Genomic DNA, 19,274 nt, shown 5'->3' on the forward strand with positions numbered 1-19,274 from the left:
AAAATGTTGTGTCCATAACTTGCATTAAGAGAGATAATTAAAACAAAAAATTCACTTTTATATATATATATATATATATCTGTTTCTTTTTGGTAATTTATAACTTAAATCTCCACTTTTATAAGTGCTAGCCAAATGCTCAGCTTTTTCAAAAAACACTTTTTAACAGTTTTTACCAAACACTCAGCTTTTTAAAAATGCACTTTTTTATTATGTACTTTTTGAAAACTCCACTTTTTCATTATGCACTTTTACAGAAAGCTGAACCAAATTCACCCAATAATGTTTTAGAAATCTCACAAAATGCACCAGACATATGTATATATGTCGGTACCTCGTCTTAACTGTCCCTTTCAAATTTTTCCAAGTGATAAATATAGTTGAAATATTGGTTTTGGCTTTGTCTGGTTGATCTTATTCTTATGTCCAAGTTATCATGCACTCGTTTAAATAAAGTGATGCAAACAAAGTGACAATGATGGTTTTGTTGCAAGGTGAATTGTAAGAGAATAGGAAATGTGTATATATATATATATATATATATATATGATATTTTTAAAAATCATATCATATCATATAATATACTATTTAATAAAAGTTAGGCTTATAAGCCTTGGTTGCAGGATTATATACATTATAACTGACAGGAATGACGATTCTACTTCCCACTGACGAAGATAACATCAGTGACGAAGGTATCATCCATGACGAGGTCATCAAAAATAACGAAGAAAGCCATCATCACTGACGAAGGCAGGGGGTCATTCAATGCAGTCAATCAATGACCTGAGCAGTTACTAAATCGACCAAGCAGACCGTTAGGAGCCTCTTAAAAGTCTCATTACTGGACCAGGGGCGTTACTTCAGAGAGCATTAACAGCCCCAACGGCTAGCCCCAAAGGCCTCAGGTATAAAACTTTCATACAACCAACAAAAGAAGAGATATGCAAAAATACTCTGGAATTACATTTGACATCTTTACTATATTTGATTATTATCCTAACTTTGGCATCGGAGACTTTGTGGCAGGCACCACACCGATGGCCCTCATCGAGCAAACCTTCACATTCTATAGGGGATTCCATCTGCTCACTCTTACTGACGGATTTGTGTTCCATCAGTTTGGCGCCGTCTGTGGGAAACGAGTTTTCAGATTCACATTCGAAAACGTAGCTTCCATCAATTCTCCATATCTAGATGGAATCCAACCCAGATTCAGCAACCTTGACCCAGCAAGTTCAAGCCCTTGCAGCCACCATTGAGGAACTCACCAGACAGAACCAGGAAATTAAGCTGCGGCTCCAGCAGGTTCAACAAGCTCAACAGGAAGAAAACCGGTCCAAGGGTAACACGGAGGGAGAGGGGGATAGCCAGCAGAGGGAAACCCCCCGGAGACCAACTACTCCGGACGAACAGAACTCAGATCTTCTTCGGGAAATGAGGAAAGAGATGGACGAACTAAGGAGCGCTATCAAAGAAAAGACAGACCGGAGTGTAGACAAAATGATAAGGGCTACAGATTCACCCTTCACTGCAGCAGTACTTGATTGCCCCGTGCCGTCAAAGTTTCGCCTGCCTCAATTAGAGCCATTCGACGGACTCAAGGACCCTCAGGATCATCTTAATACCTTTAAGACGACTCTGGGTCTCCAGCAGCCACCTGACGAGATATTGTGTCGTTCCTTCCCTACGATACTCAAAGGAGCTGCAAGAGAGTGGTTTACTAAGTTGCCAAACTCGTCCATAGACAACTTCGATCAGCTGAGTAGTGCTTTCTTGCGCCACTTCATAGGGGGACAACGCCCAAGGAAACCAGTAGATTACTTACTCACCATAAGACAGGGAGAGAAGGAGACTCTGAGGTCATATGTCAAGCGATTCACCCGAGAAACTCTGGAAGTGGACGAAGCTGATGACAAGGTGCAGCTGACGACCTTCAAAGCAGGGTTGAGATCCAGAGACCTTGTGGCCTCTCTTGCAAAAAACCCCCCGAAGACAATGGCTGAGATGCTCCTGAAGGCACAAAAGTACATGAAAGCGGAAGATGCTCTAGCTGCCATAAAAGATACTGAGAGACTAGGGGACAAGTCCAAAGGAGAAGACGACCGTAGAGGAAAAAAGAGAGACAGACCAGAACGTCGGAACAACGACGGGAATAGAAGGAGAGACGACAAAAATCCTCGTCAGGTAAAATTTACTTTGGTTATGCCTGTTGACAAGATTTTCACGCAGATCAAGGACGAGCATTATCTCAAATGGCCCAGGCCATTACACTCGTCCCCCAACGTACGTGACAAGAACAAATATTGCCGGTTCCATAGAGACCACGGCCACAACACAGAAGATTGCAGAGACCTGAAGGAACAAATAGAGGAATTAATACGGAAAGGAAAGTTACAGAAATATGTAAAGAAAGGAGAATATAGCAAGTTCAGAGACGACAACAGGACCCAACATGAATCCTTTACTCGGGATGACGACCATCCGTCCCAGCCTCCACGCAAAGTGATCGGGGAGATAAACACGATCGCGGGAGGACCATCCTCAGGAGGATCATTTAGATCACTCAAAAAAGCATGCCACAGACAGGTGAACAACGTCCACACCATGCCTCCGTCCAAGCACCGACGAACATACCAAGACATGTCCTTTAATGAAGGAGATGCCAGGGGAGTAAAGCAGCCTCACAACGATCCCCTGGTCATAGTGCTGAATATAGAAGGGTTCAATACCAGAAGGATCCTTATTGATAACGGGAGCTCAGCGGATATCATCTACCTCCCAGCCTTCCAGCCGTTGAGATTAGATCCAAAAAGGCTCCGCCCTTTTGACTCTCCGCTCGTCAGCTTCAGTGGAGACAGGGTCTACCCCAGGGGAATAGTGACTCTGACGGTGACGGCAGGGACCTACCCATTGCAGTTGACCAAACAAGTAGACTTCCTGGTGGTAGATTGCCCCTCGTCCTACAATGTCATCATTGGGAGGCCCACCTTAAACAAGTGGAAGGCGGCGACGTCAATCTACTGTTTGAAGGTGAAATTCCCAACAGACAGCGGCGTGGGTGAAGTGAAGGGCGACCAAGTCCTGGCAAGAGAATGCTATCAAGCCGTACTGGCAAAAAAGGAGAACCACACGTGGACGATTGAAGAAAAAGAGGAGGACGGGATGGAGACCCTGGAAGCAGTAGAATTGGTAGAAGGAAATGCAGACAAGACGACCAGGATAGGGACGACGCTAAGCCTCGAGATGAGAACGAGACTCATAAAATTCCTTAAGGGGAATCTAGATGTCTTTGCATGGAGTCACGAGGACATGCCAGGCATATCTCCAGAAGTCATCCAGCATAGGCTGAATGTGGACCCCAGCAGGAAGCCCGTTCAGCAACGACGAAGAACCTTCGCTCCAGAACGAGATCAGGCAATAGCAGAGGAAGTAACCAAACTCTTGACGGCTGGATTCATCCGGGAAGTATATTATCCAGAATGGCTCGCCAACGTCGTCCTGGTAAAGAAACCAAACGGAAAGTGGAGAATGTGTGTAGACTTCACCGACCTAAACAAAGCATGCCCAAAGGACAGCTTCCCTCTACCAAGGATAGACCAGCTCGTGGACTCCACCGCCGGACACAAGCTACTGACGTTCATGGACGCCTTCTCAGGGTACAACCAGATAAAGATGGCTGAAGAAGACCAGGAGAAGACTGCCTTCATCACAAGCCAAGGACTCTACTGTTACAAGGTGATGCCTTTTGGGTTGAAAAATGCTGGAGCTACGTACCAAAGATTGGTAAACAAAATGTTCAGCCAACAGATTGGCAGGAATATGGAAGTATACGTGGACGATATGCTCGTCAAGAGCAAGGAGGAGCTCGCTCACCTGGACGACCTGGATGAGACTTTTGCAACCCTGAGAAAACACCAGATGAAGTTGAATCCAAGCAAATGTGTTTTTGGGGTAGCCTCGGGAAAGTTCTTAGGATTCATGGTGTCCCAGAGAGGAATAGAAGCAAATCCAGAGAAAGTACGAGCTATCATCGACATGGCTTCACCCAAGACCGTCAAGGATGTACAAAAACTTACAGGAAGGATAGCAGCCCTGAATAGGTTCGTCTCTAGGGCCACGGAAAAATGCCTGCCCTTCTTCAAAACCCTTAAGCAGGCTTTTGCTTGGACCGACGAATGCGAAGCAGCGTTCCAAGAGCTGAAGCAATACCTGAGCAGTCCACCTCTCCTGAGCCCGTCCAAAGGAGGGGAGAACTTATACTTATACCTAGCAGTGTCAGCCTCAGCAGTAAGCGCAGCCTTAATTAGAGAAGAAGGCAAGAAGCAACTCCCGGTGTACTACGTCAGCCAAGCCTTTCAAGGAGCTGAGTTCAGGTACCCAAGGATCGAAAAGATTGTGTTTGCACTTATAGTAGCCTCGTGCAAGCTCAGGCCGTATTTCCAGTCAAATCCTATCCTTGTGATGACGGATCAACCAATTAAGAAATCAATGAACAAACCAGAAGCAGCAGGGAGAATGGTCCAATGGGCAATCGAACTCAGCCAATTTGACATCGAGTACCATCCAAGAGCAGCTATCAAGGCACAAGCTCTGGCTGACTTCATCGCTGAATTCACTCTGCCAGACGAAGATGGAATTACAAACGAAGTTGATAAATGGACAATACAGACAGATGGTTCGTTAGCCCAAAAGAGGGGGGGAGTAGGGGTCGTCATAACCACCCCCGACGGAGAAGTGATGAAATATGGGGTTCAACTGAAGTTCCCAGCCACCAATAACGAAGCCGAGTATGAAGGAATATTGACAGACTTGAGGCTTGGGAAAGCTCTTGGGGCCAAAAACTTGCTGATCTAGAGTGATTCAAAGCTGATAATCGGACAGATCAGTGGAGAATACGAGGCAAAGGAAGAAAGGATGCAGAAATACCTTAAACTGACAAGGCAACTAACTCAAGAGTTCGACACAGTGGAGTTCGTCCAGATACCAAGAAGCCAGAATGTTGGGGCCGACGAAGTATCAAAACTAGCGTCGTCAGAAGAAGGAAAGACGAGCACAGACATGACAATAGAGATCCAGAAACACCCGAGTATTGAAGAGGTGGCGGTGTTCTCCATCCAAAGCACAGACACCTGGATGACGCCCATAATATCCTTCCTCCAGGATGGGCACCTACCTCAGAATGCTGACGAAGCCAGAAAGGTGAAGAAGAGAGCAGCCAGGTTTACGATCCTGAATGACGTCTTGTACAAGAGAGGCTTCTCTATGCCTTATCTAAAGTGCGTCGACGAGGACGAGGCCAAATACATCCTGGAAGAAGTACATGGAGGAATCTGTGGCGACCATGCCGACTCCAGATCCCTAGTCAACAAGGTGATAAGAGCGGGGTATTTTTGGCCAACCATGCAGGGGGATGCTGCTGATATCGTCAGAAGGTGCGACAGATGCCAGCGGTACGGGAATGTGCAGCGGCTTCCAGCGGAGAAAATGACGACCATAACCTCCCCATGGCCGTTCGCACAATGGGGAATCGATATCGTCGATCCTCTGCCCCAAGGTAAAGGTCAGGTAAAATTCCTTCTAGTTGCTATTGACTATTTCACAAAATGGGTTGAAGCAGAGGCCCTAGCAACCATCACTGAGGCTCGGATCCGGAGCTTCGTGTGGAAAAACATAATCTGTAGGTTCGGGATTCCCTTGACGATCATATCTGATAATGGGAGGCAGTTCGACAGCCAAGGCTTCAGAGACTTCTGCTCGGACCTCGGGATCAAGAATCAGTTCTCATCCCCGGGACATCCTCAGGCAAACGGACAGACGGAAGTAACGAACAGGACGCTGCTCAAGATAATCAAAACCAAGCTGGACGAAGCAAAAGGTGCCTGGCCAGAAGAACTACCTAGTGTCTTGTGGGCATACAGGACTACAGCCAGAACCCCAACAGGAGAGACACCCTTCAGGCTTACCTATGGCACAGAGGCAGTAATCCCAGTAGAAGTTGGAGTAACAAGCATCAGACGAGGAACTTTCAGAGATGGACTCAATGACGAGGGACTGCGGTTCAACCTGGATTGCCTGGATGAAGTAAGAGACAATGCGTCCGGTAGAATGACAAAGTATAAAAAAAAGATGGCCGAGTACTACAACAAGAGGGTCAAACTCAGGCGTCTGGACATAGGGGACCTCGTCCTTCGCAAAGTCACTATAGCGACTAAAGACCCTACTCAAGGGAAGTTGGGCCCTACATGGGAAGGGCCTTATCGCGTCATCCACTACTCTAGACAAGAAAGCTACCACCTGGAAACTATGGACGGACAAAAGCTCCCTCGTCCTTGGAACATTGAGCATTTAAAGAAATACCATGAGTAAATGTAATACACGAATGCATTCGTTATTGAAGTTAATAAAAGTATTATTCTTCTGATGTTTTTGCGCAGGTAGCACTGGTCGACCATGAGGCCTATAAATCACTAAGTAACAAGATTCCGCCTTGACGCATGTAAGTTACTGACGACCATCGTAGTATGGTTAAAAGACTAAGTAACAAGATTCCGCCTTGACGGATGTAAGTTAATGACGACCATCGTAATAAGGTTAAAAGACTAAGTAACAAGATTCCTCCTTGACGGATGTAAGTTACTGACGACCATCGTAGTATGGTTAAAAGACTAAGTAATAAGATTCCGCCTTGACGGATGTAAGTTAATGACGACCATCGTAGTATGGTTAAAAGACTAAGTAACAAGATTCCGCCTTGACGGATGTAAGTTACTGACGACCATAATAGGATGGTTAAAAGACTAAGTAACAAGATTCCGCCTTGACGGATGTAAGTTACTGACGACCATCATAGGATGGCTAAAAGACTAAGTAACAAGAGTCCGCCTGGACGGACCTAAGTCGCCAGACAGCACCCCCTTAAAGTCACAAGTGGCAGGGGTCAGTTGACGGAGAAAAGAGTGCAATACATCAAATCAAAACAGGATGCAACAAAGTACAAAATTGTAGACGGATGTAAATCAGCCAAAGCATCTAGAAGAAAAGTAAGTAAGCTTCATTCCAGCCCATAACCACTGGGCCACTATCATTGTTTTCAAAATAAAATTAACTGTTTTGAAATTAGATTTACAAAAAGAAAAGGCCCAAAACAAGACGGGCACCCACCATAAGACAAAAAATAAAACAAAAAATTTCTAAGTATCCAAATCAGGCATCGGCTGTGCCTTCACTGGCCGGTACGTCAGCAACAGGTTCAGGCGCGTCATCACCAGGGGCAGAAGATGAAGCCGCCTCATCCAAAGCCATTTCCTTTTCAACTTCTTCCAAGTCCAGACTCTCCAGGTTGACTCCAGAAGGATGCTTGATCATATACCTCTGAAGAAGCTCGAAACCGTTGAAATACCAACTGAAGAGCACAGTATTGTACTCGTCAGTGGTCTGGAAAGCCTCCACTGACCGAGCAGCGATGGTCACGAGTTTCTCCTTGGCTGCAAGAAGTTGCTCGTCCTTCTCGTGAGTCAACCCGCGCTCAACTCTAAGGTCGTCCTCCAGCACTTTGACCTTCTCCTTCAAAGTCGTTGCCTCGTCCATGGAGGTGATCAGGTTCGTCCTCAGGTCAGAGTTCTCCTTCTCCAAGGCCTCCATCCGGGTTGTCAGAGACACCACCTTGGCCCCTTGAGTGAGGTATTCAGTGGAAATATGGAGGCTCTCTCCCAACACCTGGAGGAAATTATGAAGTCGTCAGTAAAAAAAAAAAAAGGGTGATGAAATAAAGAAGGAAGAACTCCATACTTGGACGAGTTTGTGGACATGACGAGAAGCCACATCGTTTAGGGACAGGTCAGAAAGAGCCTTCAAGTCCGTTGGAGTGACGACCTCATGAGCCCTTTCTACGGCCAACGTCTCGTCATCCCAAATGGTGGACGAACGAGTATCAGTCTTCTCCTTCCCTTTGCCAACCACACGCGGCCTTTTGGAGCCGGGAGTAGGAATCTCCTCTATCGAGATGGTCGGGGAGGCAGTCCTCGTCGTTTCGGAAGGTACAGAAGGGACGATAATAAGGGGCATGGAAGCAGGACCTTTCCCGGTAACTCGCACTGCCTTCTTCCCCAGATTGGACAATGGTTCGTCCTTCTTTGATCTCATCTTCGCATACATGTCCTTGTTGAATTTTGTCGTTATCTCTGCAAGAAGAAAATGCCAGTCAAAAACTGCTTAAGTGTACATAAGAAGAATCAAACATTGATGAAGTCAAAACTTACTCTTTTTGCCTTCAATGCCGAGCTGACGAAGAACGAAAGGAGAAGGGTCAGGACCGAGATTGTAAAATGCAAGAGACCGGGGGTCAACCAGCTCGTCCCAGCTTTCAATCGTCTCAGCGTACCCGATCGCAGTCTCTATGCGTTTCTTGTATCGGCTCTTCAGTCCAGGCCGTCTCTTAACAATACCAAACAAAGAAACAAAGAAGTTAGCAAGACCAGAGCCTCAAAATTGGCAAAATTTAAACGACGGGAAGAAATACTGACACACCTAAGGTCGGGGTTCCCCACCGACGGAGGAACCTCGAGATATCACCCCAATCACTGCTAGATTGAGTCTCGAAGTCGTCCCCAGACACAAAGAAAAAGCGCGATTTCCAATACCTGAATGACGAGGGCAATCACTTGACGATCCTAGTCTTTCTTTCCCAAGGGATTAATTCATAATACCCCCACTCCTTAGACTCTTTCAAACAATACAGGTAGGTGAGCTCACCTATCCTGATCATATCCCCGTTAGAGGCCAACCATATTTGCATACAGTTGATGACGATCCTCCACGAGTTAGGCATGAGCTGCCCGGGAGCTATACCAAAGTGATCTAAAAGTTCCATCAAGAACGGGTGGACGGGGAGCCTAAGCCCACAAGTGAAGGTTGACTCGTAAAAGCATATTTCGCCTGGAAAAAAGTGACAGGCCCTATCTTCTTCCCTGGGTAGACGAACACGAACCCTAGACGGAAATTGAAACCTATCCTTGAACCTATTTACGGTCTCGTCATCCAGACCACAAATCTCATTAAGGGCATAAAAAGCCCTAACCTCTCGAGGGCCAGAGAGGGCTGTATCTCCTTCAGCCGGGTCACCACTGGATGATAGCCCAGTCTCAAGGTCACTAGACCTAACCTCAGACATCAATCCTCTCCCTCCTAAACCCTCGAACCAATTGAGCGATTGACGGAGCAAGGGCAACAATTCGCCCAAAACCACGCTCAGACTGTTGCCTTCGTACACAAAATTTTCTAAAAACGGGTAAGTACCCAAAGACCCCCCTAGACGCGCAAAAAGGAAGGAAATCGACGGGCAAGCTATCCTAACCTCCAAGCTATCAACCATGGAAAATGCAGAAATCGGAGGGCAGAAAAATAAGGTGCGAAACTAAAAACCCCAAAAGAAAAACAAGGACCAACAACAGAATAGAAGCAAAAGGGAATAGCAAATCAGAAATTATGCTACAGTAAAAGAAGAAAAAGAAGAAAGAAAAAAGAAAGAGAAACGTACCTCCAATGGTGGAACAGCAGAAGCACAGCGTAAGGAAATCTGGAAAAGAAAGGAAGTCTCAAGAAAATGCCTTGAAAGAATTGGTCTGTCTTTGCTCTCTGAGAAGTAGAAGAAAAATTAAAGAGGAGAAGTTTTAAATGTGGGCCAAAAACGATTGAAAAACCAGCGGGAAACCCAAGGATCATGCCATTAATTCCACAGATCATCACACGCCACGTGGCCACGATTGCGTGTAGCGCCGCCACTAAGCATTAAAAGCGGAACAGAACCCCAAGAGTCACAAGAAAAGACTTTTCATCTTCTGTGATCGTCATGACGTGTCACCGACGACCCTAGAACCTGGGGGGCAACTGACAGGAATGACGATTCTACGTCCCACTGACGAAGATAACATCAGTGACGAAGGTATCATCCATGACGAGGTCATCAAAAATAACGAAGAAAGCCATCATCACTGACGAAGGCAGGGGGTCATTCAATGCAGTCAATCAATGACCTGAGCAGTTACTAAATCGACCAAGCAGACCGTTAGGAGCCTCTTAAAAGTCTCATTACTGGACCAGGGGCGTTACTTCAGAGAGCATTAACAGCCCCAACGGCTAGCCCCAAATGCCTCAGGTATAAAACTTTCACACAACCAACAGAAGAAGAGATATGCAAAAATACTCTGGAATTACATTTGACTTCTTTACTATATTTGATTATTATCCTAACTTTGGCATCGGAGACTTTGTGGCAGGCACCACACCAGTGGCCCTCATCGAGCAAACCTTCACATTCTACAGGGGATTCCATCTGCTCACTCTTACTGACGGATTTGTGTTCCATCAATAATAAAAGTTAACAAGTCGTGATTGCAGAGATATATAGTCTATGAACTAATTTTCTAGCTAATTCATTCCATTTACAGAGATATATAGGGGATGAGTGCACGTTTCAATTTGCGGAAATTTCTATTGAAGGAAGTGCCAGTTAAGACTTAAAAAGATCAATAATCAAATTGTCAATATTGTTCATTAATTAATCTATTAAAACTATATTATTCCTAGATTACGGAAATTAAATATTAAATTAATTTTAATCACATTAATAACTATGTTGATCATGCCCATCTTCACTTTTCAAGAAACAACAACATGAGAATGGAAATCAGGAATCCAGCTTCATTGCTCTTTGCACCGTTAATCTCACTGCTGATCATCACCAGCAACTTAATCAGCACAGCTAACGGCCACGATTTCACAGAGAACAGACTCACATCAAGGCAGTTAGTTGACTTTTACTTGGACCGAATCGAGGAGCTGAATCTGCTGCTTCGCAGCGTAGTGGAGGTGAATCCAGACGCGCGGGATCAAGCGGACGTGGCTGATCGCGAGAGGGGAGTGAATGGTGACCGTTCGATGGTGGCGGCGTTGGGGGAGTTGCACGGAATTCATGTGCTACTGAGGGACACGATAGCGAGTAAGGACAAGTTGAACATGATGGCTGGGTCGTACGCGCTACTGGGTTCGGTGGTGGCTCGTGACGCGGGTGTGGTGGAGAAGCTGAGAAAAGGCGGGGCTGTCATATTGGGGAAGGCTAGTCTTACTGAGTGGTACTCTTAATGGTTGGTGTGCCAGAGCTGGTCAAGGCGTGGTGAGTTGTCACCTCTCTTTCTCTCATTATTATTATTTTTTTTATTTGCAACTTTCGCTAGCATCAATAAAAGTTAAGAGTTAAAAAAAATCAAAATCAAAATTGTGAACTTAATTGTTGTGTATCAGTTTGAGAATTTCCTATTTTAGCTAGCTTATTTGTATAAAATGAGATAAAAAATAAAAAATGAAAAACAAGAAGCTAAAAATTAACTTATTTTTAATTAAATTATTTGAAATAAAGTTATAATAAAAAGTAACATGGGACTCATAAATAGTGGATAATTTAAACAAAAAGCTAGTTTATAATTGGTTGCAAAAAGCTAGCTTATAATTTCAGTAATATTTCTCTTATAAATATGGTGATAGAAAGATGATAAATATAATAGATGCATGCATGAGATAATTATTGCTAAAAAAAGGGTGTGTATTTAATTATTTTTATAAGTCCTTACGGAAGCCAATGTCTTTGGATGGTTTTACTTTAATGTGGGTTAATGAGTTAAGTTAGGGTATATATTTTGTAACTTAGGTTGGGTTAGGTTCGAGATAGCAAAATTTTCAATCAAAGTAGTTTGACCCAATTCATTTTATCAATAGTGTTAAAAAATATATGTATTTAAAAAAAATTATTGTTTTCACTTCATTTTGATTTTTGAAATTTAGTTCAAATATGTTTTGTTTTGTTTTTGTTTATTTATTTATTTTTTTAATGATTAGTTTAAATATGTAGTAGTAGGCAAAAAAAAAAAAAAAAAAAAAAACCAGTTACTAGTAATTGATATATTTTAGTATTTTGAAATTTAGTCTTGATGAGGTTAGAATATTAGGTCATACTATGTACTAATTATTAATCATTTATGAATAATGAACTTAATAGCTCAAAAAAATAATAAGCTCAAATAATTGAATGAAAATCAATTTTTATAATAGTTCTTAAAAATTTCCATAACCTGATCACAAAATTCGACTTGATCCCTACAATTTGGATTAAGGATTGGTGCAATACCTAAATGGATGCAATTGGTATCAAGAGCTAAGATTAAAAGTTAGAAATTAATTTTTTTTCTTTTTTTTACTTAGTAATTGGATTAGAAAAGTATTGCATCGGAGCTCAATCCCTACAAGTTAGACTGGGATAGTTTTTAGATCTACAATAGGTTAGGTTGTGGATTTTTCAACATGAGGAACTTGAATTGGAAAATACTCCAAAACCTAATCCAATCCAATTCCTACATGTATGTTGCATTAGGTCAGACTGTAAATCAAGAGTACATTAGTACATGAATGTTGCATTCAAGTTGTTCATCCTAGTTTCATTTTATACAAGTGACTTGGATAGCCATGGATAGAAGATAATTTGAGATCATTAATTGAATCAAACTGATTTAGATATGGAACACGTGCAGAACCCGTATGTTCCATCAGGGAATCCATGTGGTTCGAGCAGTGGATCAGCCATTTCAGTAGCTGCAAACATGGTGGCAGTGTCACTTGCAAGTGAGACTCATGGCTCCATCCTCTGTCCAGCTGATCATAACTCTGTTGTAGGGTTCAAACCCACTGTTGGGCTAACTAGTCGAGCCGGCGTCATTCCAATATTACCCCGCCATGACACAGTTGGGTAAGATCATATGTGCTTGTCTAGTCAGCCTGCACACACTTCAATATTATAATATATGAAATTTGTGCTAAAATGGACTAGTTAATATGGTTTACTTATCATGTTGGAGTACATGTATGTATGAATTGTAACATCTGGATTGGGCTGTAATGATAATTGTTCATAATGGTAAAATTATAGGACAATAAGCAGAACAGTGTCTGATGCGGTTTATGTGCTTGATGTAATTGCGGGTTTTGATCCACAAGATTATGAAGCAACAAAAGAAGCAGCCAAATTTGTACCTGTTGGCGGTTATAAACAATTTCTTAATCCAAATGGGCTGGAAGGAAAGAGATTGGGGGTTGTTAGGAATCCATTTGTGAGCTCCCTAAATAAATCCTCTGTTATTGAAGAGTTTGAACGCCATCTGAAGACAATAAGGTATAAATTTAATTATTAAAAGCGAGCAATTCTTTGTGTTTTTCCTAAGTTAAGAAGCCTTTGAATATGTACTCATCTTGTGGATAAATTCTTTGACATTCTAGACAAAGAGGTGCAACTGTAGTGGACAATCTTGAGATAGCAAATGTTGATGTAATACTAAGTTCTAAACGAAGTGGTGAATTGACTGCAATGCTGGCTGAGTTCAAGGTGTCCTTCAATGATTACCTGAAAGAACTCATCTCTTCTCCGGTGAGGTCACTTGCTGACATTATTGCCTTCAACCAAAATAACCCTGATTTGGTAAGCAGTTTATTTTCATATTGTAATTAATGCAACAAAGTAAATTATGAGATTAATTGACTTAGAAGTAGTATATCGGTACCAACTCTTTAAAAATTGCATTAGTTTTCATGTTCATTCTTTGTTCTTTTGCTTAATGTAGGAGAAGACTAAAGAGTATGGTCAGGCCACTTTCATTGCATCAGAGAAAACAAGTGGGATTGGAGAAAAAGAAAGGCAGGCATTTGAATTAATGGAAAACCTGTCACGAAATGGATTTGAGAAATTAATGATGGAAAATGAATTGGATGCATTGGTGACACCTGGTACAGGTGCCATTCCTCTGCTGGCAATAGGAGGTCATCCGGGAATTACAGTCCCTGCTGGTTATGACAGTGCCGGAATGCCATTTGGGATCTGTTTCGGTGGCATCAAAGGTACAGAACCAACGTTGATTGAGATAGCTTATGCTTTTGAACAAGCCACCATGATACGGAGGCCTCCTTTTTCCAAATCATTTGAAATGAATAACGAAGTTCTCTTTGGAAGTGTATAGTAATTTTCGTGTTAGTTTGTAAAAAAGGTAATTTTTATTTATTTACCCAAGAAGAAAAAAGTAATTCTATTTGGTTCAACTGTATAAGTAGCTCTCTGTTAAGAGCATCTCCAGCAGCTTCTCTAAATTTTTGTACTGTTTGGAGGATGAACAATGACATTTAACTTTTACCTACCCATTTTTTCAAATACACTTTCCAACAGATTCTCTATTCCATTCTCTATTTCATTTAAATATTATTTCTTCATTCTTTCTTTAATTTTTTTTTATCATTATTTATTCTTTCTATATTCATTCCCAATAATTATATTTTTCAATGGAAAGTGTTATATTCATAATATTTTTCGCAATACTTTCATAAGAATCACATCAAAATCTTATGTAAAAAATTGTTACTAGTTCTAATTTAAACCCACTGCTGAAATTATATTTTTACTTACCTATATTAGCAAATAACAATATATTATTTAAAATTTATTGTGAAATTATTGTGAAAATATTATGGTAGAATTTCTAAATTATCATTTCTTTTTTTTATATTATTTTTCATTTCTTTCTTTCTATTCTATCATCCATACGTTTCTCTCTTCTTCTTCTTTTTTTCTCTTGATTTTTCTCCACCAAACACGTATACCCATATATCCCATCCCCTCCCTTTTTGTTTTCTCTACTTTCCACTTTCCAGAACCTCCCTCTGGCTTTCTTTCTTCCTCCAGTTCTCTTTCTGAACTTTTTTTTTTTTTTCATTGTAATAAGAATCAGAGAAATAGGTAGAGAGAGAAAGAACAGATGGGTTAGATGGCTCCGCTCTGCCGCCGCCGCTCGTCGTCCTCTGCCGCTGCCGCTCGTCTTCCTCCCAACGCAGCCCTGATGGTAGATAGTTTGTTTCTTTTTTTTTTTTTCTTTTTTTAAAGCTTTTATTGTTATGGTTTGATTAATTTTAAGATTATGTTTTTGAGTTGTATTTTGATTATGCTCGAGTTTTTAGAGATGTTTGAGAGAAAGAATTGTTATGAATTTTTTTATTTTTTTCCATATTTGCTTGTTCTGATTCAATTTTATTTTAAGAATTGGATTTTGTTTTGTGTTTTGTGTTTGGATTCTGTGAGAAACGGAGAGAATGAGAGGAAAAAAAAAATCCGGAGGAGAGAGAAAGAATTGATATAATAGTAACTGAGCTAATATTTTAAGCAGAAAAATTGGTTTGGAGTTGCTACAGTATTCTCTAAATTAAGAGAATCACTGTAGCAACTTCAAAAATAAATTTGGAGAATTTGGATGTTTGGAGAATCGGCTGGAGCATGAACAGTGCTGTTTGGTGGTCCAAATTTGGCTTTACATTAGCTGTTGGAGATGCTCTAAGAAAGAAGAATTTAGCTCTGTTCTTTTTGATTTCCATGTGATTCTGGTGAAAGTTTGGATAAAATGGCAAGTGTTTACATAGATGATAATGACTAACAAGGGCCTGGAAGAACTGCAACTGCAATCAAAATAGAGTGACCAAACATCTTATAGAGAACTGCTTTAGGGTGTATGCTTGAAGCCTTTTATATTACAGCCATGGCTTCTTTTTTTCTCTTCTAAACAAATATTTGACCCTGATAAAAAGATAAAAGTAAAAAATCATTGCTATACAGAATTACTTATGGTTTCTATCAGACAACTTCCAAGTAAATATCACTGTAGCATTTTCTTTCTTACTACACTTGGAAGGAAATAATTTATGCATCTCTAAAAAGATGATGTATGCATCTTCCATTGAGTTTACTTTTGTAGTGCTGTTGGGGAACAATGTGCATATCGTACAGATATAGTCAACAATCGTGTCAGTGAAACTACTATCCCATCTCCAATTTGGTGGTTACTTTATCCTATAGTGATGTATATGATTAAAATAAATAAATAAATAAATACAATGGTTGATAGTGTGATCTGATAGTGGGGGTGCTGTTGGTGATTATGATTATGAAGAATGTGACCATCTTGCAGAGGCATACAAAACCAATTCAACCCTTTCCACAGCAAGATGCATTGCTTTAATGGCTTCCAGTTCAGTACTAAGCTTCTCTATCTTCTCATCCCTGATTCTGATTCTTCTGCTTACAATACCATCTGGTTCATGCCACCAAATAAACTTCTCTATCAAAGAAGTCACCATTCATGATCTCCAACTCGCTTTCAAGCAAAACAAACTCACTTCAAGGCAACTGGTTGAGTTCTATCTTAAAGAGATTCGCAGACTCAACCCAATCCTTAAAGGGGTCATAGAGGTGAACCCAGATGCGCTATGTCAAGCTGATAAGGCTGACTATGAGCGCAAGGCTAAGGTTCCAGGGTCACAATCTAGGTTGCATGGTATCCCAATTTTGCTCAAGGATAATATTGCAACCAAAGATAAGCTTAACACCACAGCTGGCTCATTTGCATTGCTTGGCTCAGTTGTACCTCGGGATGCAGGCGTGGTGTCCAAGTTGAGGAAAGCCGGGGCCATCATCTTGGGGAAGGCAAGCTTGGGCGAGTGGTCCCATTTTAGGACTGCTAGGGGTCCGCTTGCTTGGAGTGCCAGAGGTGGCCAAGGCAAGGTGAGTCCATGATCAGGTCCATAACTTCTTAAGAAATACTATAATTTTGATGAAAGTGGACAGGAATCAAGTTTCAAAGACAATGTATCTATTGCATTTATAATATAAATCATGCCTCTTTTACTTTTTTCTTTCTTGCTGAACATATTAAATCATGCTCTGCTAGCGCAGAAAGTATTTCAATTTGGGTAAGCAGTTCTATACGACTTGGAAATTTAATTGTCAAGTAATTCTCTTTTGATACTTTTTCCTGCTTTCCTTGCAACAAGTGGGGAGGGTGGATGTAAACCCAGATTCTCCCCATGGGAAGAATTGGGAGTATTATTGAACTACAAAACTCTTGGCGTTTTGATTTAATTACAACATGTTAGTAATGGAGAAAATTAGATAACAGTACCTAAGTCCATAAGAATGGCCCTAAAATCTTTTCGAATACAAGCACCGGGATGTGTTATTTGTTGATGTTTTGGAAGGGTGTCAACTTTAAAGTATATGGCTATTCAATTTCTACAGCTAAATTTTAAATCAAATAAAATTCTACTTGATCATTTCAATAAATGGATTATATAACGACTGGCATGAATTATACTTACAAAACAAGGACTATGTTTTTGTGATGGTGTGCAGAATCCTTATACATTAGGAGAACCTTGCGGTTCAAGTAGTGGATCATCAATATCAGTAGCGGCAAATATGGTGGCAGTATCACTGGGGACTGAAACTGATGGGTCAATTATATGCCCTGCCAGTTTTAACTCAGTAGTTGGCATCAAACCAACGGTCGGTCTCACTAGTCGGGCAGGGGTTATCCCTATATCTCCAAGACAGGACACTGTTGGGTAGGTGATCTATATGTATTTGTTGTTTTAAGCAGAACACAATGTGTTTCCAAGTTCTGCAATTGCTGTAAGTGACCTGCAAGTAACATATACACCTTTTATAACTTGGCGTTGCCAACATTTTCTCAGCCTTTTTGCCTTTGGTTTGTTTCAATATTAATGTTGTCAAATTGTTCAAGACAGCTCTAAATTTCTATTTTTTTATGACATATAGTTATAACCTCTCTAAGTATTGTTTTGGATGGAATAGGCCCATTTGTAGAACAGTATCAGATGCTGTTCATGTTCTTGATGCCATTGCTGGCATTGACAACAATGACAATGCAACTTTTAAAGCATCAAGTTACATTCCAAGTGGTGGATACGGGCAATTTCTAAAGGTTGATGGGCTTAGAGGGAAGAGATTAGGGATAGTGAGAAATCCTTTCTTCGATTTTGGGAACAATACTTACTTGAATCAAACTTTTGAGCTACATTTTGACACATTAAGGTAACATTACACATTTTCCATATTCCAAGGATCAATTTGGGGTACTTTAGTAAACATGATACAAAGGCTTCCTGCAAATCAGGCAAAGAGGTGCAATTCTGGTAGACCATCTGGAAATAGCCAACATTGAGATGATCTTTGATTATAAAGCGAGTGGTGAAGAAACTGCATTGTTGGCAGAGTTCAAAATATCGTTAAATGCATACTTGAGAGAGCTAGTATCTTCTCCAGTCCGAACCATGGCTGATGTGATAGCCTTCAACAACAAAAACCCGAAATTGGTAAGCCTACAAGCATAGTTTCTCTCTTTCATTTATATTCATGTAAAAAGCTCACCCTTGATTATGACCACTTTGGTGTGGTGGCTATGCAGGAAATGATCAATGAAATTGACCAAGATCACTTTCTAAGCGCAGAAGCCACAAAAGGAATTGGAAAAGTTGAGAAGGCAGCATTGTCAAATTTAGCAAGACTGTCAAAAGATGGATTTGAGAAATTGATGACAAATAATAAGCTAGATGCCTTGGTCACTCCTAGTTACTATGCTTCTAGTGTCCTTGCAATTGGTGGTTTCCCAGGAGTAAGTGTTCCAGCAGGATATGACACAACAGGGGAGCCATTTGGCATTTGCTTTGGGGGGCTAAAAGGTTCAGAGCCAAAGCTGATTGAGATTGCATATGGCTTTGAGCAAGCAAAAAAGATCAGGAGGCCTCCTCTATTCATGCCTTGAAGCTTGTGATCGAGTATTAGGGATTTTAAATAGTGATATGCCCCAAGACAATGTTAGTAATAATGGAGAATTAGGGATTTTAGTAAATTTACGAAGTGGGTATTCAGTTGAAGTAAATAATGGATCCGGCCGAAAGAAAGTAGGCACTAAGAAGTTGAATTCGATAAAGAAATGAGATTTTATATTTTGCTTCTAATAGAAGTAATGATAAGGATAAATTTACACTTTTTTTTAGTTCCATACTATAATTTCAACCATGATATATACTTTTTTTTTATTATATTGATGCTCACATTTAAAACATAAATTGGATAGTGAAGCTGCACCGCAATGGCTTTGACAACTACTCCTATACAACAGAACCGCCCTCTCCCTATTTGCCCCTTCTTTAATTAATTTTACTTTTGGGTGGGGGAGAATCAGTATCAAAATAATTCAACTTGAACGAAGTTTAGCTCCAAAAATATTTCCAACTCATTTAGTGATGATTAATTGATTATTACTATTTATGTATGTTATTAATTTAACCCATTAAGTGATGATTTTATGACCATTTATGTATGTTTTTTAAACAAG

At 41.0% G+C, this 19,274-nt stretch overlaps 2 protein-coding genes and 1 pseudogene across 2 annotated transcripts; all 3 read left to right on the forward strand.

Annotated features, from left to right (window-relative positions):
- The first annotated feature begins 4,917 nt into the window (after positions 1-4,917).
- On the forward strand, positions 4,918-6,369 carry LOC115967011. Its single transcript, XM_031086125.1, has 2 exons — positions 4,918-5,568; positions 5,728-6,369. Exons 1-2 carry the CDS (start codon positions 4,918-4,920, stop codon positions 6,367-6,369), a joined length of 1,293 nt encoding a protein of 430 aa, XP_030941985.1.
- Positions 6,370-10,674: 4,305 nt separating this feature from the next.
- Positions 10,675-14,057, forward strand: LOC115967012 (annotated as a pseudogene).
- A 788-nt stretch (positions 14,058-14,845) lies between these two features.
- LOC115969462 (probable amidase At4g34880) lies at positions 14,846-18,932 on the forward strand. Its single transcript, XM_031089121.1, has 6 exons — positions 14,846-14,930; positions 16,047-16,639; positions 17,267-17,478; positions 17,729-17,968; positions 18,051-18,249; positions 18,342-18,932. Exons 2-6 carry the CDS (start codon positions 16,097-16,099, stop codon positions 18,696-18,698), a joined length of 1,551 nt encoding a protein of 516 aa, XP_030944981.1. The 5' UTR covers positions 14,846-14,930; positions 16,047-16,096; the 3' UTR covers positions 18,699-18,932.
- The last annotated feature ends 342 nt before the right edge of the window (positions 18,933-19,274 follow it).

This window comes from Quercus lobata, chromosome 11, assembly GCF_001633185.2.
Source record: "Quercus lobata isolate SW786 chromosome 11, ValleyOak3.0 Primary Assembly, whole genome shotgun sequence".
Taxonomy (NCBI): Eukaryota; Viridiplantae; Streptophyta; class Magnoliopsida; order Fagales; family Fagaceae; genus Quercus; species Quercus lobata.

Excerpts from the sequence above, each read along its gene's own strand:
- LOC115967011 (XM_031086125.1), top strand. The coding sequence starts at position 4,918 with ATGCAGAAATACCTTAAACTGACAAGGCAACTAACTCAAGAGTTCGAC. Across the intron at positions 5,569-5,727 it reads TGCCCCAAGGTAAAGGTCAG|TTCGACAGCCAAGGCTTCAG; the intron begins GTAAAATTCCTT and ends AATGGGAGGCAG.
- LOC115969462 (XM_031089121.1), top strand. The coding sequence starts at position 16,097 with ATGGCTTCCAGTTCAGTACTAAGCTTCTCTATCTTCTCATCCCTGATT. Across the intron at positions 16,640-17,266 it reads CCAGAGGTGGCCAAGGCAAG|AATCCTTATACATTAGGAGA; the intron begins GTGAGTCCATGA and ends GATGGTGTGCAG. Across the intron at positions 17,479-17,728 it reads CCAAGACAGGACACTGTTGG|GCCCATTTGTAGAACAGTAT; the intron begins GTAGGTGATCTA and ends TGGATGGAATAG.